Raw genomic sequence first — 24,975 nt, 5'->3', positions numbered from 1 at the left:
TGATTTTTCTAAAGCACTCCTAACTGCATCAGTCCTCCTCTACCTTAGTATTCCTTTTTTGTTTTTTCCTGACATTTTGCTTCAAACAGTTGTGCTTCGAATTTTTGATATTTCATTGTATTTAAATGACCACACTTTGTGAATTTCATTGCCAATGCACATTCGCCACCTTCTCATTGTTGACATTGAAGTGGCTTGAAAAATTCCATATTTTTTAAGGCCGCGTGGATTCTGAATTATCTAAACCTCATTTCACTGTAGTACTAATATTCACACCATTTGTAGGCATGATTTGACATAAAACTTTATATCAGTAGTTCCCAAATTAATCTGTTATTTATCGGGTCTCCAGTAATGCTATTCATTTTACACAAATTATGGACTCTACAACTGTGTTATAAATAATTATTTTAATTTCCTGATACATAATCTTCATACACACACACACAGAGACAAGCTAAATTACATTTCGCATAGTATGCTGAAGAGACAATGATTTGATCAACGGTTATTCTACTGGCCTGACCTCTAGTGAAAATAAAATAAAATTACAATAAATAAATGAAATAAAATAAATTAACTACATCAAAGCTATGTTCTATTTAAGACAACATCAGAGAAACATTCTTTCATATAGATAGTTTTGTTACAATGAAAATGATGTCCTAATTTAACATGACAATTGTTATATTCGATTTAGGATCCTGGATTACGTATGGTTCTATTTAAAATTAACTCTTAGGGAGAAAGGTTAAGTGCCTTCCATATGCTTTGGATTTTTAGACCATCATTATTGTTAAGATTAGGATGATTGATAAGAATCTCACAGGCCTCCTTAATCTAAAAGTGTTCTCAAAATCCCAAGCATATGGAAGGCATTCATGCTAACTAATACTTTAGTTAGCATGAATTCTCCTTCGAAATTTAATACTTGAAATTTCCTGAAATATCTTCATGTGACTCCTAAGTATAAACAGTATGTAAGCTGAAAATATCCAAACTTATTCGAAGATTATTCCCACAAAACACCAGCACACCATCATGCTACTGGCTTTGTATATATTTTGTACATTTGTCTTTTTTCTCTGCACTTTTTAGCTTCCAAAATTTGTTTTTAAATTCTTAATCGTTTGAAATCTCTTGTCTAATTTATTCATCACCTCTTCACTATGAGTTCCATTCATGCTTTTTTGCTGTTGAGTAGATATGTGCTCACATATTTGTTTTTCATCCTCAACCATTTGTTTTACTCAATGAAGTTCCACTGAACACCACATCATCCCTACCTTCTTAAATGTACACACCCAGTTATGTCATTTAAATACTTTTAACATAATTTAAAAAATATATATATATACTCGGGGGTCTCTTTTTTTATCCAGGTTTGAAGTTATATGGTGCATAACTTCAAATCTTATGTACCGTTGTACATAACGATCAGCATGTTGCAGAACATTCTGGTGTAACGTGAGTAATGTGTAAGCAGTGAGTGTCTGTGAAGTTTAATTTTGCATGTGAGTACGTGTTTGTCTTTTCATTTTCGAAGTCTAAATTTTGCTAATTTTTATTTTAAAGATTTAATTTGACCCAATGAAGAAAAAAAAGCACCAAAGAAAAGCAATTTCTTTGGTGCTTTTCTAAAATTGCTAAGCAATCTAAAATTGCAATTTTAGATTGCTTAGCAAAAGGAGAGGGATTTATGGCGATTGGTAAACATTTAATTTAAGTGAATCTACGATAAGAGCAATTAAAAACAATGAAGTCACAATAAGAAAATCTGTCATTTCTGGCACAAAACTAAGTGCCAAATTATCATCGTATCCAAGAGATGCTTTATTAGAAAAAAACGGAATGAGCGCTTGTAATTTGGATTGAAGAATTAACTCAAAGAAGAATTCCTATAAGTGGTTGTTTAATTAAATAAAAAGCTCTTCGGTTTTATGAACAGATGAAGGCAATTGGAGCCATTTACCTCTGTTTCCCAGGCTCATAAAGAACTTTCGACTAGCAAAGGATGGCTAACCGGATTTTTAAAAAGGAATGCACTTCATAACATGAAGATTACGGGCTAGGTTACAGCAGCAGATGAAGCAGCCAAAAATTTTCAAGAGAAGTTAGCCAAAATTATTGATGATAGTGGATATTGTCCCGATCAAGTTTTTAACGCTGACAAAACAGGATTGTTTTGGAAGAAAATGCCTAGTCGGACTTGCATTGCAAAGTTTGAGAAAAATGCAAGTGGGTTTAAAGCAAGCAAAGATCGAGTATACTTTGTAGCAATGCATCAGGGGATCGAATGTTGAAACCCCTCCTAGTAAATCGATCTACAAGACCACGTGTTCTAAAAGGCAAAGATCTAAAACAGCTGCCATTACATTGGATGGCTAATACAAAGGCCTGGGTAACAACTGCTGTATTTACTGAATGGTTCAATAATTGCTTTGTACCAGAAGTAGAAACACATATGAAGCAAAAAGTTCTCGATTTAAAAGTTTTATTAATTGTTGACATTGCACCAAGTCGTCCGCATTTACAACATCCAAATGTGCAGGTAGCGTTTTTTCCACTCAATACAACAAGCATTATTTAGCCATTAGATCAAGGCATAATTGCTACTTTTAAAAAATATTATGTTAAGCACACTTATCAATTTATATTGGATAAACTAGAAAATGAATCATTAACAGTAACTGACGTTTGGAACAGATTTTCTATTTTGGACTGCATAAATCATGTTGCATCTGCTATTGCTGAAATAAGAGCACAAACTTTAAATGCCTGCTGGAAAGCAGCTTGGCCTCGATGTGTTGCAAACAGTGCAACCATTCAAACATCTGCATTATCAGCTGAAATCATTACTTGGGCATATGAAATTGGTGGAGAAGGTTTTGATACATTTAGCCAGAATGACGTAGACGAATTGTATGTGGATAATGCCTTAAGTGACGATGATATTATTGGATATCGATTAACTTTAGATATCGTTGAAGATCCAGAAAACGATAGTGAAGCGGAAGAAAAACCTGTCCTCCTCCCTGCAAATATAATTCGAGAAGGTCTTGAATTGTCCAAAGCTAGTATGGTGGGAAGTCAATTGAATAAATTCATATGGAATAAGAGAGAAATTAGTCGGAACACTGAATTAGCTGTGTACAAGACAGTGTTCAAATCAGTTTTAACTTATGGATCTGAGAGCTGGGGCAGAAGTAAAACACTTGACCAAAGACTAGAGACCACAGATATGAGAGTCCTGAGAAAGATTATAGGCGTGAACAGATGGCATCAATGGCAATATCATATTAAAAACGAGGATATTAGGAAAGAACTTGACATTGTCAGCATCCAGGAATGTGTTAGCAGAGCTAATCTCAGGTGGTATGGTCACTTAAACAGAATGGGCAAGGAAAGATTAGCAAAACAAGTGTTCTCTGCCAGGTTGGCAGCAAAACGACCTAGAGGAAGACCAAGATATAGGTGGATTGATACTGTACAAAGTGCTTTAGACGATAGAAATATAAGATCTGATAATGTTGGAGTCTTGACAAGTAACAGACTGATTTGGAGGAAAATTGTAGATAGGAAATTAATAATGATGTAATTTTTTCATGTAGTACTATCATATCCTCTACACCCCTTGAGGGTACATGGCAGGAATTTGATGATGATGATGACTTGAATTGTCCAATAAATTGGAAAATCATTTTCTTGTTAATGACACAAATTCTGAATGAGCCTTTAAATTCCTACGTGAGCTGAAGAACTGTATGTCTGAACGTCGCGAGCTGTATAAAAAATTAGTAAAATCATCATTGGAAAGTTTAATCACTGATTACGTTGTCAGAAGAAAAAAAGCAGCAACAGAACGAGGGTGAAGCTAATTCTGTTTGTGAAGAACGATTGCCTTTACCATACTGTTCTGATGCGCTGATTATCTCTTCTGGTGACAAAAGTGATTTCAAACCAGTTTGTAAATGTTGCCGAATATTGTCTAATAGTGAGGATAATTCTGATGACAAAATGTAAAAAAAAAAAAAAATTTTTTTTACTTTTCAATGAAATTAAATGAATAAAGCTTTAAAACAAACTTAGGCATTCTTATTTTCCTGAATTTTTATCAACGTTTTAGGTTTATTTTAATTCATTGCTTCGGTTTTATGCAGTTTTAGAAAATTATGGAATGTATCCCTAGTTTTTCAATGTAAGTTAGGTCTTTTTTGTGCGATTTTTTTTTATATGCGGTTTTCTGTGGAATGTATCTACCTCATAAAAAGAGACCTGACTGTGTGTGTGTGTATATATAAAGAATTAAATTTTTCAAGTAATTAGAACTGAATTCAGCCTTAGGTTGGCATATAAAGGGGCAGCTCCATTAAGAAATCAACTTGGCTATTTTCAACATACTTTGTAGATTTATTTCACTAATGAACATGATCATGAACTTAGATGCAACTAACTACATGGATGTTTATGTCTATCTCTAGCATGCAAAATCATCTTTTCCTAACCAAAATCCAAATTTTATTAATCTTCAAGCACTGTTCATCTTGGTTTTCCCAATTAATTACACACTCTTTGACTCATTTTTTTTCTTGAAGCAACAATTATTTATTCACATGCATACTCTTAAATACCATGTCAGGATTTTCAGCCTAGAATATTCTGTTTTTGCTTTTCTTTAGTCAAAATTCTCTCCCATTCTATCAAATTTGTTTGCTATCTCCATTGCTCTTCTCATGTCACTATATCCAACCATTCTGTGAACTGTATGATTTCCTTTCTTTAAATTTTGAGTTTCTTCAGTCTAACTTTCTAAATAATGAAGTCAGCTTGCTTGCAGATTTTAATGTCCTCAATTAGCATTTTTGAAAGTGATCTTTCAAAAATTGTTCACATGCTGCTTACCAGATAACCCTAATGGCTCTCCAAAACATTCTTAATCTGATCTCTTTTCACTTGTAAGTATACTCTGAATTGGCTTCTAGGCAGTTCAGACAATAATCTAGTATTAATTTCTTTTCCTATGGAGTGATGTTTACAGAGCCACTATCTCACACGTTATCTGACATAAGAATGTCACTTGGAATTTTCACCATTTCCATTATTATTATTATTACGGGCAACTCCAAGTGGTCCTTAGACTCATCGAGTGAGGCCCTAAACATCATGTCCAGAACAACTATTCAACATCCAAACAGTATCTATCATACTTTGCCTTGAACTCACTTGCAGTCATGGCACCCACAACAGACACTGGCAGCTTATTCCACTCATTCACCACTCTTCAAGCAAAAAACCTAGTTCTAACACCCTTGCTAACCACACTCTTGCCCAGTTTCCATGGATGGCCCCTAGTCCTCCCACCAACCATCAGTCCTGTTCTGAAAAATTTCCTCTGAATTAATCTTGTAAAAACCCTTCAGTAATTTGAATGTCTCAATCATATCACACACTTTCCACCTATCAACCAATTTCTGCAACCCACAGATCTTCAACCTCTTTTCATAAGGTTCATTCCATAGACTAGCTATCATCTTGGTCACTCGCCTCTGGATCTTCTCTACCTCCTCCCCATCAAGAAGAAATCCTGGTGCCCAGATCAGGGCACAGTAGTCAAGATGGGGTCTTATCAAGGCTCGAAAAAGAGGAACAATAACTTGCTTGTCTCTGCCACTTTGCCACATTAAACTGACATCCATTCTCCTTAGCCCAGTTTTCCAATCTATCCAAATCATCCTGCAAAATTTTGACATCATGTGGATTCATTATTGCTCTACCCAACTTTGCTTCATCAGCAAACAAATGAACAGTTCCTCTCAGATCCTTTCCTATATCGTTAATGAACAAATTAAACAGCAGTGGTCCAAGAACAGAACCCTGCGGCACACCATGAGTCATAGGCTGTCTTTTGGACTCTAACTCCTGAATAAACTTCTCTCTGATATCTCTCCATCAACCACCCTCCTGTCCATCTCACCAACCCTATATCCATCCCCATATGCTGCAGTTTACTGATTAGAATTCCATGTGGTATCCTGTCAAAGACCTTCCCAAGGTCCTGCAGTATCACTGTAAACCCATTACCCTTATCCACTTCAGCCGTCACTGTGTTATAAAATGTGAGCAAGTTATTGAGGCATGATCTACCCTTCACAAAACCATGCTATCCCCCATACAATATCCCATTATCATCTATCCATTCTTGTATTTTTCTCTTGACTACTTTCTCCAAAACCTTGATGACTCCTGATATGCTGATCGGTCGGTAATTTGCAACTGCTGTCTTGGAGCCTCCTTTATGCAATGGAACTATTTTCCCCTCCTTCCACCCCCTCGGGACTAACCCAGACCTGAGACTCAAATTAAACAAAATGGTCAAGGGCACTGTCAATTCTTTTGCCGCTTCATGTAAAACCCGAGCTGGTATACCATCCAATCCCACAGATGTATTTACATTAAGGTTTTGTAATATGCTATTCACCTCCATTTCATTCACCTCAATTCTTGTATAAGCTATTGGTTCCTTCATTCCTGCAATATCACCACCTGGATGATATACTCTTGCAAAGTGCTCGCTCAGTAATTCCACTATTTCAGCTGATTCAGTTACCTCTCTACATCGGCATTCCTTAAAATCATTCTGCCATATAAATTTTTTTTTTACTTGCAGCATATTGAAAAAAATGTTTGGGATTCTCTGTAGCTTGCGTTGCTAATTTCCTTTCATAATCTGCTTTTGCTTTTCTTACCACACTCGTTACCCTTCTGGCCTGTGCTTTATACATTTTGTGTGCCTGCAGGTTACCTTTCTCCTTAAATTCTCTCCACAGTTGTTTCTTTCTTTGCAGCTCAAGCTTAATGATGTTATTCATCCATTTAACCCCCACTTGATTTACTATCTGGACTCTAGGTATGCAGTCAGCGATTACCTCCTGCAAACGCTCCTTAACCACTTCCCATGCACTATCGACATCCAGCCTTTTGCAGTTTTACATGCCATGGCACTGAACCAAGCAATCTTCTAAGCTTGTCATACTTACCAGCCTGCCAATTGAAAATTCCACACATTTAGCCACCTTACGATCAAGACCTTACGATAACTCTCACCAATTGGTGGCAACGTGGTCATATTCATTAGTCAAATTCTGAGATGCAATTACTAGGTCAAGCACTCTCAAATGCCTAGTATATTCCATTACATACTGTCTCAGGTAGTTATCCCTTAGTAACTGCATAAAATCCATTTCCTTCCTCCCATGTGTCATCTCCGTCCGCGCGGTTAGCCTAGTGGCTTTGCGCTTCGCAACCATATGCTTGGGGAAGGAGTGTCCTAGGTTCGATTCCCGTCGGAGACGTGAGATGCTGAAGGATCTTCCTCAGCCATAGCCAAGTTAACCAGTCTTGGGCATGGGCAGTAGGGTTTTATCGCCAGTTTATCTGGTGTTTTTCATCCAGCAGGCAAACTGGCCCTGTGAACACACAGGGATACAGCCAAGAATACCTTGAAGCATAGGAGTGACCATTCTATCCTCGTATTTTGGTTACGAAATCCAAGCATGCTTGGAAGGTTGTGGGCTTTAAAGGCCTGTTAAAGCATTGGGATAGATGTGTCATCTCCTCCTTCCAATCAGTGTTACCATAGTTGAAATCCCCCATAATAATTACCTGTCTTCCACTCATTGAGTCTATTTGCCTATGCATACTATCTCCATCATTTATTCCATTATTTGGTCTGTCTATAGCAGCACCCAACTGTATATTTTGTTCTGCTAGCCTTGATCTCATGCCAAATAGCCTCAAATGTGCTCTTTTCACTATCCTGCAGTTCAACTTCTATTCTCCTTGGCTGCAGTTCATCAGCTCTGATCAGTAACACTTCTCCCCCCCATTCTTTTCTCTCTGTCCCTCCTGAACACACTATACCCTTCCCATTCTATCCCACTAGCTATATCATCTTCTGTCAGCCATGTCTCACTAATGTCAATAACCTGTGGCCAGGAAGAGCCAACCAAGGCCAAAAATTCCTCCTCCTTGTTCCTAATACTCCTGGCATTAGTTACACTCAACAGCCTCACTGATGTCTGCATATTGCCCCCCCCCCCAATAGCTCTAGTTTCTCTGATTCTGCACATCCACTTTCACTTCATTCAGCAACACTTTTTCCAGTCTCTGCACACCAAATCCATTCAGATGCAAACCATCCTTCTTGTATAAGTCTTTTTGGCCATCCGACTCACTCCACACATCCACAAACTCCACACCACTCCTGCTGCATAACCTACACATAGTCATTCACAATTATGACCCTCCTTCTCAACTCTACTCTGTCATACCGTGGCAACAGACTCACTATCTTAACTCTCTCTCTCTTTTTTTTGCTACGTCTAGTAATTCCTTCAAGTCCTCTCTCATAGCAAATTTTTCACCTTTTAAATCATTTGAAGCATTTCCATGCTCGTTTTTATTGCTTCATTTTCTTGGATTACTGTCTTCACTCTTCTGTTCCAAACTTTTGCACTGACTGTATTACTGAAACAGTTCTCCTTGATGTCAGAAACATTAATTCCCCATTCCACTTTGCATTCTTATCCCTTGTCTGAGCTTTGGCGAGAAATGTCAGGTAAAGTCTGTCATATTACAGTTTTCAGCAGTTCTGTTTATGGTACAGCTTGAAATAGTTAGCAGCAAATTATCCTTTCTGATTTATACCTAGACAGACCCGGACTTTACTGTGCAGATATTTAAAACCAAATCTAACAGAAGAGGGTGGTTAATCCTTATGCCTTTGGCTGGTTTGCCTTTTTTGAGGTATAAGAAACATGAATTTACAGGAGGGGAAAAAAAACTCTAATTCCATATGAGACCAACTAACTCACCATTTGATTGAAAACACCTGCTAAATTTCATGTCATAGACAGGATTTGGACTATCGTCTTTCTAGCCGAAGGGCTCATTTAGCCATCTGAACTGTGGAAGTTCTAGCAAATCATCAGTACATCCAAAACTATTTTTGAAAGTACCAAAAGTATGAAACTTGCATTATGTCCACATGGATTAAGCTGGACATGCATTATTGGACATAATTTTTCTTCAATTTCTTCTGCACTCAGATGGTTCTGACTATCCAAAAAAAAAAAAAAATTCAGTCTTCTGGCTTCTTACTTTTCCTTGCATTGATATTGTTTGTAATTGTTAATCTACTATTCCAAAGGCATAATATTCAGTGCATCAGTTCCTCTCCTATTAATTGAAGCACTGAATAATGTTATAGAATATAATGAAAGCAGCTGCAGTAACCATAATGTCACTTTCTGCCTTTCCCAAACCTTACTAGAATCCAGAATGTACAGTAGCCAAGAAAGCCTTCTATCTGCCAACCCCCTATAAAAGCAGTTTTGAGCATCTTTTTGTTCATTCAGTTTTGTCAATTCTTCTGAATTGACAAAACTGAATTCAGAGCAGTAGGTCAATAGCTTAATGGTAAACATACATCTCCTTTTTTTGAGAACTGGTTGTGTATTTTGGCTTCAGGAGCATATCTCTTGAGCACAATGGGTGGTATTCCATCAAGACTACCTTTGTGGTATCTAAGTTATTCAAGATTCTTCTGATGTCTTTCTAGCAGAAGGCACAGGAGGCATGAAATGCAATGCAATAATTGCCATCGTCATCTGTGTAGGAGTTGGAAGAGAAGGTTGAAGCCAAGAAAGACATCAGCCTTGTCTTTAGGTGATGTTAGAATGCTAACATTAAGGTGAAATAGAGGAGGTAGTGCAGATGGATAAAAGTTGTGCCCAACAGTTGTAGTGAGGGACAGAAGGCCTGCCAGTGGCACAAGTAGTGAACTTTCTACATTTATTCTTGTTGAATTTAGGCTTTGCCTTTTTAATGATGGTTTTATATATTTTGTTATATGTTATAAAATATCTGGATAACAAATTTAAAAAATAAAGCAGTTATGTGAAAAAAATTCAATCTAATTAAAGAAAAAAAAAATCAAAGGTGGCCCAGGACAGCAAAAGTATTGGTTAACCTGTCAACGATACAATTAAATGAACATTTCATATCATGTATCAATACTGTATCAAAAAGATTTCAACTAACTATGCAATTACATCCACAGATACCAAAGATAGGTACTGTTGTACATGCAAAATGTGTTATTGAGAATGGGAAATTATAAGCGAGATAATGGGGATGGATTATTTTTTTAAAATAAGAATAAAGATTACATCTGCAGGTTTTGTCTTGTATATCAGAAAACAAAATATGTAAAGGTTTTCTTAAAAAAATACCTAGTATCCTGGGAAGTTCTCAAAATCCCTTTAAAAAAAAAATATTTAGTTCAAAACCTGCTAGAAGGAAACATTATATTTGGCAATGACTATAACTGAGATATAAGCATTTGTTATCATATACAGAAACAGAAAATTTCAAGCAGATGTTAAACTGGTAGCTCATAAAAAACTGAATGAATGAATAAATACTCATAAGAAAAAGGAAATGCTGCCATATGTAACTTTATGTTACATATGGCAGCATTTCCTTTTTCTTATATATATTTTTAATAAGAATAAAGTTACATCTAGATGTAACTTTATTCTTATTAAAAAAATAAATTTGTATATTCCCATCATCTCACTTATAACTTCCCATTCCATTAAATATTAGTGGAACCTTGGAAAAACATTAGGTCTAAACATCTCATGACTCTATGCTTATATGGTACATCTGAAATGTACAAACCAGGTCTTCTCATATGCTCTATTGTAGATGAATGAACTCTATAGAAACAAAAACAATAAAACTTTAATATTTCAACATATTAAGTAAAATATGAAAGGTTAGATATTTTGGCCAGAATAATTGTGTCCATTTTAGCAAAACCACAGTTAAATTAAAGATGACAGTATGCTCTATTTTTCTTTGTCATTCACAAAACCTTTTAGTACCCAGATGACTTAAGCTTCAAGATCTTCTCTGGCCTGTGTCTTAAAACACTAATCTTCTATTTTGAGGTGGGGTGATAATTATTTAGTAAATTTTAATGCTACTAAAACACAGTACTACTTTCTTTCCTTGAAGAAAGACCATATCCCTAAGTTTTAATAACACTCTGCGTACCATCTAAAATCAGTTTTCTCTTTCAGGCTGATTTTCACACATCTTGTCCATACTTCATCAGCCTCCAAAAACCATGGTATTCGTTTTCATTCTAAACATCCCTTTTACTGAACTCCTAGCCCTTCATACATCCTAAATTCCAGCCTTAGAATATTGTTCTCATATGGGATGACAGATGAAAAACTTCCATTGGAATGCTAGATTATATCTAGAAGAGATTTTGCTTAATATCCCCCTCCCTCTCACCAGTTCCCTCCATTTGATTTCCTACAGATGCTCTTTTTCTGTATTGTCTATTCTGTAGGCATTTCCATGGATGTTTCCACAACATGGAAAGCTGCTGGCCAACATTCACATAATCATTTCAGTTCCAGACTTATAGAACTAGCTTCTCATTCCTTCATTCCATATACCCCTGTCCTTTGGAACAAGGACATACCACTTAAAACAGCATGAAGTATTTTCCCATACCACTTCATACTGTTTTCCCAATCCATACAACTTCCAATTCTTCAAGAAACACATTAACAGGTTCCCTTTTCTCTCTTATCACTTGGTTCCATTGTATTATGGATCTTGAGACCTTCTCATGTATGAGGTATAAAAAATTAAAAAAAGATTCTTTGAGATAGGCACTGCATGATAGAAGACAAGTATAATAGAAAGAAATCTGTTCACATGGAAAGCAGATGGAATTAAGCTTGTTATATGAACTACTTAAATGAACTAAACAATTGTTGCTCTTACACTTTCAACATGTCTCAACCATCATTCTGAAGCAAATTAGAATGCTCCTTGAATAAGCATTCATTTCTAAGACAACTGCATTCAACATCATATTGAACTAAACAGGACATACATGATTCACTATAAATTTTGGTGATGGATCTTGCTGCATGCTGATTTTGTTCTCATTGTTATGGCCTTGTGCAGAATACAAGAGATGAAAGTTACAAGGGGGGCCTGATATATACCAGGTTAAATGGTAGAAATTAGTTAAATGAATTAAAACTAATTACACCTCCTACACTTTCAGCATGGCTCAGCCATCATTCTGAACTAAATTAGAATGAACTTTGAATAAGCAGTCATGTTTATACTGGTTATCATCCATTTCTTTAAAATGGATGATAACCTGTTCCTGATGTTACAAAGGTTTTTTTTTGGGGGGGGGGGAGCAAGCTGAAACTTCTCAAAAATCCTAGTTGCCTGCTTAGTAGAAATGCCTGAAATGCAGTCAAAACTTATTTTCTCATGGAATGGCTTAGACGTTGGTTCATTTTTTACTAAATAGCTTAAGGAAATTACAACGTGTACTAGGATATACATTAAAATAAATTTTAATACACTTCCAATATTTCGGCAATGTCACGTTGCCATTTTCATAGGAACTTAAAAACAAATCACATGCACACAAGCACAACAAACAGTAAATGAGGACAAAGCAGGAAGCTATTCTTTCTCCTAACAGTCCTGATGGTGCCCCCTAGCGGGCAATGTTGGTATTCTTGGGCTATTGGGCTGAAAGTCTTCTGATGTAAGTTTCTCAAATTTGGGGCAGTCTCATGCAACCAAATTTGTTGAGGTTTGGATTATTTCTTAGGGCTGAGGCTGATTCCATGAAAAGCCTTTCATATTTGAATTTACTATGGTGTATTATCATGGCTTTCTTCCACTATCTTCTATGGCAGGTATCCATCGCATGGTCTACAAGACCAGAGTCTTGTACTCAAAACCACAATTTCCTACCGAAATGGTAGTCAACCTTTCGTCAGTTAGTGTGAAACCTGAAGCACTCGACGCTGTCTCACATGGCCACAACTTTGCCATTGCACCCATTAGAATACCTGCTGAAGATATTATGATACGAATTGAATGCAGGATATGACACCTTCCTAACCACGTCGCCTACGATATTAGACTGGATGTGGCTTGTGTTCTGCCCAAAGAAAAACCACCAAAAACTAACATGCCCAGTAAGGAAATTAAATCTCTACTAGAATTAAAGAAAAACAAGGAAATAATAATCGCCAAAGCAGATAAAGGGAACGCCACAGTATTGTTTAACCAAAAGGATTACGCAGGTAAGCTGAATGCTCTGTTGTTAGATCGGGCTACTTACCTCTCTATCGAGTACAATCCCACCAACTCACAAATTAGAAAACTCCATAGGCTCCTTAAGAAGGTCACTTCTTGGCCTGTAGAAGTCACTAACAAATTAAAACCATTTAACTCCCCCCCTGTATTTATGGACTCCCAAAAATACATAAAGAAAATGTGCCATTATGTCCCATAGTGGATGGCATTGATTCCCCCACATACAAACTAGCTAAACATTTGGCCAAAGCTCTCTCACACTATACTGGCAACACACCTCCACACATAAAAAACTCATCCCACTTTAAAGCCAGCATACAAAACCTTGCACTCAAACACACTGACATAATGGTCAGTTTTGATGTCGCCTCCTTATTCACAAATGTCTCACTCAAGGAAACTTTAGAGCTAATCCAACCTTGGGCCAACTTTTATATGGAGACTTTTGAAGAGAAAGCCTTAAACTCTGCCCCACAAAAAACCAACCATTTGGCTTCACTATGTTAATGATGTATTCGCTATTTGGCCACATGGCTCTAATGCACTCCTCTCCTTCCTAACACACTTAAACAACCAACACCCCCAGAATCAAATTCACCCTGGAAGAAGAAAAAAAAACTACCTTCCTTTCTTAGACACACTTTCTTAGTCACCCGCCAGCCTGATGGAACCTTGGTTTTCTCAGTCTATAGAAAACCCACCCATAGTCGTTAAGACACTACACAACAGGGCTAAACTTATCTGTTCAAATGACAATGCCCTAACCACAGAACTAAACCACATTCTCAACACTTTCTCAGCCAGTGGCTACCCCTCAAAAGAATCCAAAAAGATTGAAACTAATCCCCCCCCCTCCCCACCCACAACAAGGAATACTCCAAATCCATCACCATACTCTATATCCGAGGCACCTCGGAAAAAATTACAAAAATCCTAAAAAAACATGACAACTTCTTGTTACAGACCATATAAAAAATTGGCATCCCTTATCCGCTCTACTAAAGACCAACCTCCCCCCCCCTCCCTCTAGACCTACCTGGTGTATACCAGGTTCCTTGCAGCTGTAAGCTGTCCTACTTTGGCCAAACAGGCAGGACAGCTAATATCAGAATTTCAGAACACAAGGACTATATCTGGTTTCACCAATACAGCCACTCTGGTCTTGCAGACCATGAGCTGGATACCTGCCATAGAATATGGTGGAAGAAAGCCACGATAATACATACATACATCTATCTTCAAGGCCCACCTTTCCTAATTGGGTTGTGGGGGCAACAGCTGCAAGAGGAACTTCCAATGGTCACGATTCTCTGCCACCAAGCACGGGTGTTCTGGTGGGATTCCCAAACGTGTCCACCCAAGGTTTTGGATATAATCTATCCAGTGAGTCCTTGGTCTTCCACCCTCTGGCTTGGCAAAGAGGGCCTGCTGAGGGAGCCTCTCTTGTGGCATTCTGACCAGGTGCTTGTATCAACGTAACTGTGATCTCTCAACACGGAGAAGCAGCGGTTGAGTATTGAGGGTTTCCCGAATTGCAGAGCTTCTGACTCTGTCGAGTCTTGTCAGCTCCGCAATCCCCTCGAAGGAACCTCATTTCAGCCACTTGGATTTGTGTCTGCATTCTTTCAGTCAATACCCAACTCTCATGACCATAGGTGAGGATGGGGACATAGACTGTATTGAAGACCACCAGCTTTTCCTGCTGGCTTAACTCTCACTTCAATACTACCGAATGGCCAAGCTCCAGCAATATTGAGCTTGCTAAGCCAATTCCAGTATCTAGCTCTACGTCCCATTTTCCATCATTCGTGAATATGGACCCAAGGTATTTAAACTTCTCCACCTGCCTCATTGGGACTCCACTTACATGTAGAGGTGCACTGGGATGGTTGTCTTGAGACCACAAATGTTTCAGTTTTTGCCACACTGATTTTCATTCGAGCGTCTGCACAAACAGCTACAAATCTATCCAGGGTCTGCTTGAGGTCATCTGTGGAAGAGCTAAGCAGAACTAGGTCATCTGTAAAAAGCAGACGTCCAATGCTACATCTTCCAATTCTGACACACTCACTGCCTCAGCTGTGCCTATCAATCCAATCCATAAATATTATGAAAAGGATGGGTGTCAGAATACACCCTTGTGCGGAGGCCAACGGAGACTGTGAAAGGTTCAGACTTTGTGTTGTTTATCCTGACACAAAACTCTGGGCATTCATACAGGGACTTGATGGCAGCTAATAGTTGGCCATCCACTCCATACTCCTGTACTACTTGCCAAAAGCTTATCCCGAGGAACCCGGTCATATGCCTTCTCCAAGTCCACAAAACATGTGTAGACATTCTTGGCATATTCCCAAGATTTCTCAAAGACTTGCCTTAAAGTGAAGATTTGGTCACTTGTGCTTCTACCAGGATGAAAGCCACATTGTTCTTCCTGGAACTTTGACTCAAATATGCTCCTGCACCTTCTTTCCAAGCACTTAGCTACACTTTCCCAGGCAGGCTGAGCAGAGAGAGAGATGCCATGATAGTTACTGCAATCCTTCTGGTCTCCCTTCTTGAAGACTGGTATTATTATGCCTGTCTGCCATTGCTTTGGTGCTTGCCCAGATATCCAAGCAGCCTGACACACTAGATTCAGCTAGAGAACACCGTCTCAATTTAAGGCTTTTAGCATTTTGGGCCGAATTTCATCATCACCAGCAGCAGCTCTGCCCGATTTTAACGATTTTATTGCTAAATGGACCTCTTCTGCTGTGAGACTAGTCATTGCCCCAATCTGCACCTCTTGGATGTCCACAGCTGCCAGGCCAGCTGGGTTAAGAAAGCTCTCAAAGTATTCCCTTCATCTGTGGAGGATATCCTTCTCGGTTGTTAAAAGTGCACCATCAGAGGCCTTAATTGCCTTTGCTGTGCACGACTTCCTCACTCGAAGGTGGTGGATGGTCTGCCAGAATACTTTGTTTGCATTTGCATAGGATGAGTCTAATCTTTCTCCAAAGGATTCCCAAGCCTTCTGCTTTGCTGTGTTTACTGCCTCAGCAGCAGCTTTTCGTGTCTCAGGTGACCTGACCCTAAGCCATGTTAGGTAGGACTCCTTTTTTGCCCGGACAGTTTTTTGGACTTCTTGGTTCCACCAAGGTGTCCTTTTCTCACTGCCCGTTGCCACGCCGAGCTGCTTTCTGCCACAGCATGAGAGTGCAGAGGCAGTGACAGCTGTTCTGAACAGCTTCCACTGCCACGATAATACACCATAGTAAATTCAAACACGAAAGACTTTTCATGGAATCAGCCTCAGCCCTAAGAAATAATCCAAACCTCAACAAATTTGGTTGCATGAGACTGCCCCAAATTTGAGAAACTTACATCAGAAGACCTTCAGCCCAATAGCCCAAGAATACCAACATTGCCTGCTAGGGGGGCACCATCAGGACTTTTAGGAGAAAGAATAGCTTCTTGCTTTGTCCTCATTTACTGTTTGTTGTGCTTGTGTGAATGTCTTGTTTTTAAGTTCCTGTGAAAATGGCAACATGACGTTGCCGAAATATTGGAAGTGTATTAAAATTTATTTTAATGTATATCCTAGTATACATTGTAATTTCCTTAAGCTATTTAGTAAAAAATAAAAAGCTTATTTTGACAAAAAGAAGATCTTCATCAGGATTTTGACAATAAGAAGCTCTGTTGAGTAGTGTTTTTATGATAGTATGTTTTATGTATGAATATCTGCTAGCAAAGATTTATTTGCAGTAAATAGAGCTAGCAAGAGGTGTGAGTGAATAGGATATCTAAGCAAGGTAATTATCATTTGCTTTTGCCATAGTAAATTTGATGTAGAAGTCAAGATTTTTTAATTTTTTTTTTTTTTTTATTTTAAGCAAGATAATCCAGATTCTGGATATGGCCAAATGGCAAAAACATTTTCAACATAGTTAAAAACAGTATGTCTTCTAGGTATTCTATTTCATAGTAGTTAACCATAAGAAATCTTTTTTTATAGTATTAATTTTGTTTGTTTTGTAGATCCTGTTCTTCCTACTGAAATAATGGGTGCCATTTTTGGAAGAAATTATCATGATTAAAAAGTGTAAAATATCAGCCAAGGGAATTTTGGCGAGCAGACATGTGGTAGCAAAATTGACAAGTTGGGTGTAAACTGAAGCTACTTGAAGCATAATTTATTAGTTGATTATTATTAAAAATGTCATTGCCAGAAAATTTTTCTTGTTTTGCTCTCTGTTAGTCATAAAATCAAAAGAAGGAATTCATTTTGGGACACTTAACAAGTATTAAAGCAACATCTGTTATGGTGAATCACACATGCTGGCTTGGCTCAACATGCTGTTCATGCTAAATATAGGATCCTTAGAAGAGAGACATCTTGTTTACAGAAGGTGTTTTAGGAACAAATAGTTTTCAAAGAGAACTCAAAAAAAATTTCACATTTGACGTCTGTAGGCACCATTTGGTCACTGCTGTACCTCACATGGTTTTGGCAATGATGTCTTCTGTTAGAATAAGTGGTAGGATCACAGATTCCCTTTCCACACAAAGTTTGTAGGACAATCACAAACATCCATGCCCATGGCAGGATTCGAGCCCACAGCCTCTTGGCTGGAGAGTGGACACGCTAACCACTTGGCCAACTCTGGTGTGTTATATTCATCTAATTTGAATTGAAAAGATGATGGGTAATCCATGTTATGAAAGTACGGGAAATTCTTATCCTAAGTGGCTATCAGTTCACTCTCAGTCATTACCCCCCCCCCCCCCTCCCCCCAACACTAGTTCATTTGATCAGCTTCATTTTGTTGGGTTTCCACCTGAAGAGATTCCTTTCTGTTATACTTATCTCTAAATACAGCATCTGTCTCAAATGCTTAGCAAATTGTTATGAACTGATCTAAACTAATATTTAGTCATGGTTTCACTGAAGATTAATAGTTATTTTCATACTGAAATGAATTTTTTATTATCAAAAAATATTTTCATATTATGTCTGTAGTAAGTCTAAATCCTGGCTAATTGCAGTATTGACACAGTTTACTTATTATGAAGTACTTTCCAAAACACTTTCTGTAAAAGAAAATTATGGATTTGATCACTAAATGGGGGGGGGGGGGAAACAAGTAACATTATGTGACATTCTGTAGGATATCACATATTACTTTGGTGTGAACCAGTGTATCAATAATGAAACCATCTGTCTTCTTCCTCTACGTGTTTATCTCGCTTCCAATGCAGGGTCCACGTGTTACATTGATGTTACTTTGTTAGTACAACCCCCAACCGGCCTGTCACTGGAGGGGGGGGGGGATGTATTTTTGATTGTGGCAGCATGTGTTCATAGGGCCGGTTTGCCTGCTTGCCAGATGAAAAACTCCAGATAAACTTGGGGAAAAACCCTGCTGTTCACACCCAAGACAGGCTAACTTGGCTATCGCTAAGGAAGATCCTTAAGCTCCTCACGTTGTCGATGGAAATCAAACCTAGGACACTTCTTCCCCAGACATATGGTTGCAAAGCGCATAGCCACTAGGCTAACTGCACGGACAATGAAACTATCTGTATCATATCAAATTTATGTTAAATCAAAGTAGCAAATTTATGCAACACCATTGACTTGGTGCAATTATATCGATTACCTTTTCATAATCTAATCATTGGAAATGTTGACATATTTTGTCTCTTTAGTTTAATCAGATCAATACACACACACACACACACACACACACACACACACACACACACACACACACACACACACACACACCCACCCACCCCTGGATTCAGATTGTCATAAAAGCATGCCCTTTCCTTGGACATATATGTTAAACCAACACGTATTGGATAGTATCTATAATTTCTCATCAGGTACTGATGAGAAATTATAGATACTGTCCAATACTATAATTTCTAATAATGTCCAAAACTATAATTTCTCATCAGATACAATTATGGTTGTTAGTACATACAAACAACCATAATTGTATCTTGAGGATGCCAATTAAATATATAATAAAATGCCTCTTGTTTTCTTTATGTGAAAAAAGGTCCTATATAAACCTGAATAACAAAAATCTTTTCTAATGTATCCTTATGTCACAGCAGTTTAGTAATAATTATTTATTCATTGTGGATAACATGCTTTATTACAATATGTGAACAAGTTCACAGACTTTTTGTAATAATATATTAAAAGATCAAGCGTTATGATATTTCAAGATTAAGCTAGCACAGACTAATAAGGAATTCTTATGTTACAGGTGATTTTTTTTTTTTTTTCCCAGTACCACATTCATGCTAGTTATAGATTAATTTTGACAGCCCTTTGTTTCTCCAGGATTCTTATGTATTATCCCCCCCTTAATTCTTATGTCTTATTAAATATTCTCTAGTTCTCATTTGTATTCCTATAAGAAATATATTATTCATTAAATGTTTATTTGGCTATTTCACCTTTTCACTGGTTCTTGTTTTTTATTTTTAGATATTCTCAGTAATGCAAAGAGGTTGCGTCTTCTTCTGCAGCCATTAAGAATGAATGATGACAAATTAGAGCTATCACTTTTAGAAAAGTGCAAAACATGGTGGCATCTCATATGGAGTTTAGCTGACAGGTTGGCATCTAATTTTGAACAGGTGTGAATAAACTTTATTACTAAATAGCATTCAGTAATTTTGTAGGGATGTTATATTGTTATATGATAGGCATATTTATGAAATCTTAAAAGAAATTTATATGAAGTGAATTTGAATTCGTTGTGACCAAGAGCTTTCCTGTAGGTTATATATAAAGAGTACCATTTCAGTTTCACAGATGATACTTAGAGATGTTAGAGATGTCAGTGAAGAAATGAATCTATTATTCATTTCTTCACTGACTGAAGTATACAAAATGGATATTTTGTATACTTCAGTCCCCTGAGGGGAGAGGGGGGGAGGAGGCTAAAAAACAAAGCCATGCTTGGTCTAAGAAATTTTGTTATCTCTGTTCATTATTGTGCTCAATTGACACCAAGTAAATAATAAGTATATAAAAGCTGAGACATATGTAGCTGCATTTGCAGCAGTTTTGTCCAAAACTCTAAATTAGCCTTCTATGACTATTAATCCATTTCTAAGTTTATTTTGAAATGATGCTATTGCACAAAACAGCATGGCATTGACAAGTTGTTGCTGAAATCTGTATTTGTGGCTACAGTAGTGGCCACAAATACACAGTAGGAAACCAGAATAGGATCTTGTATAATATAGTTAAATCATTTTATGTAAATTAGAATCCATGTGAGACTAGCTAAATCACTTCTTTAGCAGAAAAGCCATAATAAAGATTTTTTTTCGCCTTTTAATCTAGGTCTTTCCAGCCAAAGGGATTTGTTGAAACCAGCTAGGCTAAGGAGGTTCCTTCAGTAGTTATATAAATTCGATATCATTTCCCTGTATTTGCTCTTCACAGGTTGGCTATGTTCCTTAACTGAAATCCTGTGTGATTAATTTGCTGTGTGCCCACTGAGTTAATTTACTGATGCACGTCATACATTTCCTTCTGAATCCCCTCACCTGTGGCAACAACTAGCTACATATTTTGTCTTGTTGGTCTTATCTCATACTGTGTAGCTACAAACGCTCTGCTTCCCTCACCTCTACCGACCGATTGAATCCTATTAGCAATACTTTCCTCTCCTGTCCTGTTTCATGTCTTCCCTGAATCATATCTTCCTCATTAATTGCTTTTAATTGCCTACAGTGTTGGGTCTTGCCAAGGAAAGTAGTGCTAGAAACTCTTTTACTTGGTTCTTGATATTTTTGGCATTACTATATATGTATTGGAATGTCCCCCTTGGGCCCACAGGCCCACCTTCACATCATTCAAAGAGTATCCCATTAAATTTCTGAGACTTCAGAAACTGTATTTAGTATTATTTGAACTTTCTCATCCTCACTTACCTTGAAGGGTGGCAGCATGCATGCTCACATGCATCTCCTATCCCTGTTTGCAAAATCAGGAAAGCTGAGACTATTGGCCTGAGTTACAGGCAAATAACACCAGTTTTCCTGATTTTGCACTCTCTCTCATTCTCTCTCTCTCTCTCTCTCTTGCTGGACAAACTTTCTTCTCAAGACATCTAATACCATGTCCATTCAAGTGCAATCCATCATTCATATACAAGTCCTTCCATCCATCAAATTCACTTCAAACTTTTAAAAAATTGCACACGATTGTTCCTCGAAAGCCTAGACATTGATTCATTTGTAATCATGGGCTCTTTTTCTCAGCAGCAAGGTGAGTTTCAGTTAAGCAAGGATTTGTGTGGAAATGAAAAGCTTGATTATCACCATTTCAGGAGACAGCTTGGAGTAGTCCATGCATAAGAAACTGTGAAGAAAGGTGGTTAGTAATAGATGAGGAATTGTCAAGGGTTTTTAAGAAGCAGTATCACATTGCATATCCAGAGTCAGGAGAATAATTCAGGCTTTAGTTAAATTAATTTAAAGATAAGAAAAGAAAAGTAAAGAAAAGAGAATGGTTGATGGACAGACATCATAGAGGAGTTTATGGTGAAGCCAAGGTACAGGACTCTGTGCTTTGGTCTCTACTATTAAGTTTATAATTTTATTTATGATATTGAAAATGATTTGAAGAAGAATATCTAGTTGTGAGGCTACTAGTTAAATGTGATGGATACACTGACAGTCTGGGTAAAGGATAGTGATTGCCAAGTTAACGTGGCAAGTGTTTGTACAGTCAAGTATTTTGGGTTGAACAGATTGTGTGCTTATTTACTCGACAGGATTTCACTGCAGGAAATTGAGAACAGGGATTTGGAGTGTTGAAGAGCCATTTAAGTTCAGAGGACATACTGCAAAAGTGAGCAAAATAGCTGGAATTATTACTCAAATGAATAGAATGGAAGGCCACAGGTATTTTTTGTATTCTACCAGTGAATGAGTTTAAGGAGAAGTATTATAAGCATTGGGGTTATTGTGAGTCTCCCACAATGGGTTTTCAGCGACCATGGAGATGTCATTGTAATAATAGTAATACTAGGTGCACATAACATTTTTGTCTGTCTGATTAGTGTTAAGGTTATATTTAAATCTTCTGTGGTGGGTCACATGAAGTAGCAGAGCTGGTCCTGAAAGATTCTCAACAGTGGATGCTGAAAATACATAACTAAAATATTTTAAGCTTGTATTTATTAAATCTCTTTCCTTTTGCTGCCAACTTGAGTTTTAGAACTGGGTTGCAGATCAGCCACATAGTTTTTGGCCAGAAATTCTGCTTAAGCAAAGCAGATTGAATAGGACTGTGGTGGTGGAGAAATCACTTCCGACATGTTGCTGGAAGTGATTTCTTTGTATATTTCTTACCAAAGATGATGCAAACACATAATGAAAATAGAAATGCTGTTTCATTGTTTGACCCTTGGAGCAAATATAAATATTGCATCCCCTCCTAATTAGCATTATTTCGGAATAATGCAAGCTAAAACTGAAATCAATGGTGAATTACTCGCTAAATCTATATACATAACAAATCTATATACATAAGAAAGGAATTTTACTAACTGCTGTCATCTGGTAGAAGTAGAAAGGAAACAAAATTGAGAAAATAACAATTTCACCAAACTCTTATTATTATTATTGAGACCTCCAGGAAGCCAGGGACTCATCAAGGGAGGTCACACGCTACATTGCACCAGCTATCATACTTGATCTTGAATTCATTCACACTGTTTGCACACACAACATGTGTGTGTGGCAATCCATTCCAGTCACGCACCACTCTGAGAGAAAAATCTAGATCTCATCCCCCCCCCCCCCCTTCTTAGTGGCATTGATTCTCAGCTTCCAAGGATGCCCTCTTGTCCTTTCTCCACCCTGCATAAAATAAAGAATTCCATGAACTGAAATCCTGTATGACCCTTTCAGAAGTTTGTAAGTCTCAATCATATCCTTCTTTTTCATGTTTGCTAGTGTCTGCAGTCTACAAATTTTCAATCTGTCTTCATAATCAGTATTCCACAATCTTCATATCATTTTAAATATCAGGATTTTAAATCAATCCTGATCCAATATCAGTTTAGAGAGGTCTCTCTTTTGAACTCTCTAAACTGTGTCAGAATCGCAATGGAAACCAGGAAGCCAGACCTGTGCATCTCCAAGTGAGTCTTATCAAGGCCTTGTAAAGATGCAAAATGACATCCTTACCTTTACATGTGAATTTTTGTTTCAGCATTGCAATTATCTTGCGAGTTGTATTTGCAATCTTGTCTACTAACACTCCAAGATCCCTAGCTTCATTACTTTCTTCTATCATAATCCTACCAATATAATACGACACTGCATATCTAATCATATCAAAGTGAATGACTTTATATTTACTGACATCCTTTTCCCATGCCCACAATTCCACCCTATTCAAATCATTCTGCAAGTACTTCATATCAGCAGCATTCTTGATTACCCTATCTATCTTTGCATCATCAGCAAATAGCTGCATGTCACCTGTCAAATCCTTCCCAATATCATTAATGCACAGATTGAATAACAGTGGACTAAGGCCTGATCCTTCTGGCACACCATTGGTTACTTAAACAGTATTCCATTCTGTATTCTGTCAAAAGCCTTAGCAAAATCCAAAAGTATCATTGTGTATCTGTGTCAAGTTGCTAAAACATGACCTTTTCTTAGTTCATTGCTGTCCATTTTTGAATGTGTGAGCCCTAACCAACTTCTTCATACCAAACCAAAATCTTCACACCACTCCTGAGATACCGATTGGTTGATAGTTGTACATCGGTCTTCACGCTACCCTTATGCAATGGGATTAACATACTTTCCACTCCTGCGGAATTTTCCCTATTCTGAGACTCAAATTATATAGCATGGATGAAGGGGAATATAGTTCAGCTGAACACTATTTTATAACCCATGCTGATATCCTATCAATCTCTATTGTTGAATTCTTATTCAGTTTGTTCAGCAGCTCTAATACCTTCTCCTCATACATCTGAGTTTCTTCATCCAGTGAAGAGGTAGCAATGAGCTTAGTGATGCATACACCAGGTTGATGGACAAAATGGGCACTCATTAGTTGAACAACTTCTGCATCTGTCACCTGCACACCATTTGCATTCAGTAGAGTTATTCCTTTATATTCATTCTTTCTTTTACTTGCAGCATATTGATAGAATTCTTTGGAGTTATCTTTAGCATGAAGAGTCTGTTTCTTTTCATACTCAGACTTAACTTTCCTAACAACAGTTGTTACTCTTCTGGCCTGTTGTTTATGATTTTCATAATGGACATCATCCTTATGCACACGGTATTCCTTGCACATCATCCTTTTCTTATGAACCAATTAATTTCACAATTTAATCTGTACCATTTAGTTTACTTCAAATTGTCAGTTTCCTGAATGATTCTGGAAATTCACTGAATAAGGATACACAAATTATGTTTAATACTGTAATAATGCTTTATTTAGTGAAGAGGTTTATATGACCTAGAGCAGGGCAAAACCTTTATAAGTGTGCGTACCATAATCGCCATATCTTTGATGCAAACTTTTCTCACGTGCCAACTGAAATTTTGGGGAAGAACTTATTAATATTTGGTGTCTTTTTATTATTGGGAAAACCTTTTGAAATAATCAAAAGTCACACTAGAGAAGTAAAATCAAAGAATATTGTAAGGGTGATTATTTTAAGTCATGTAAGATTGAATGAATGTAAAATTAGTGATGTAATT

General features: G+C 37.3%; 1 protein-coding gene across 1 annotated transcript in view; it reads left to right on the top strand.

The window, feature by feature from the left end:
* Positions 1-24,975, top strand: part of LOC150105437 (telomere-associated protein RIF1-like) — a 396,727-nt gene that overhangs the window by 180,364 nt on the left and 191,388 nt on the right. Inside the window, exon 10 of the mRNA XM_090393961.1 lies at positions 19,709-19,860. Coding sequence (XP_090250087.1) covers positions 19,709-19,860 — 152 coding nt within the window. The remainder of the gene's footprint in view (positions 1-19,708; positions 19,861-24,975) is intronic.

The sequence above is a fragment of the Typopeltis vanoorti genome, chromosome 6 (assembly GCF_054136105.1).
Source record: "Typopeltis vanoorti isolate ZY-2024b chromosome 6, IOZ_Tvanoo_1.0, whole genome shotgun sequence".
Classification (NCBI taxonomy): domain Eukaryota; kingdom Metazoa; phylum Arthropoda; class Arachnida; order Uropygi; family Thelyphonidae; genus Typopeltis; species Typopeltis vanoorti.
The sequence above is the reverse complement of the archived record's forward strand: the minus strand, read 5'-3'. Positions and strand labels throughout refer to the sequence as shown.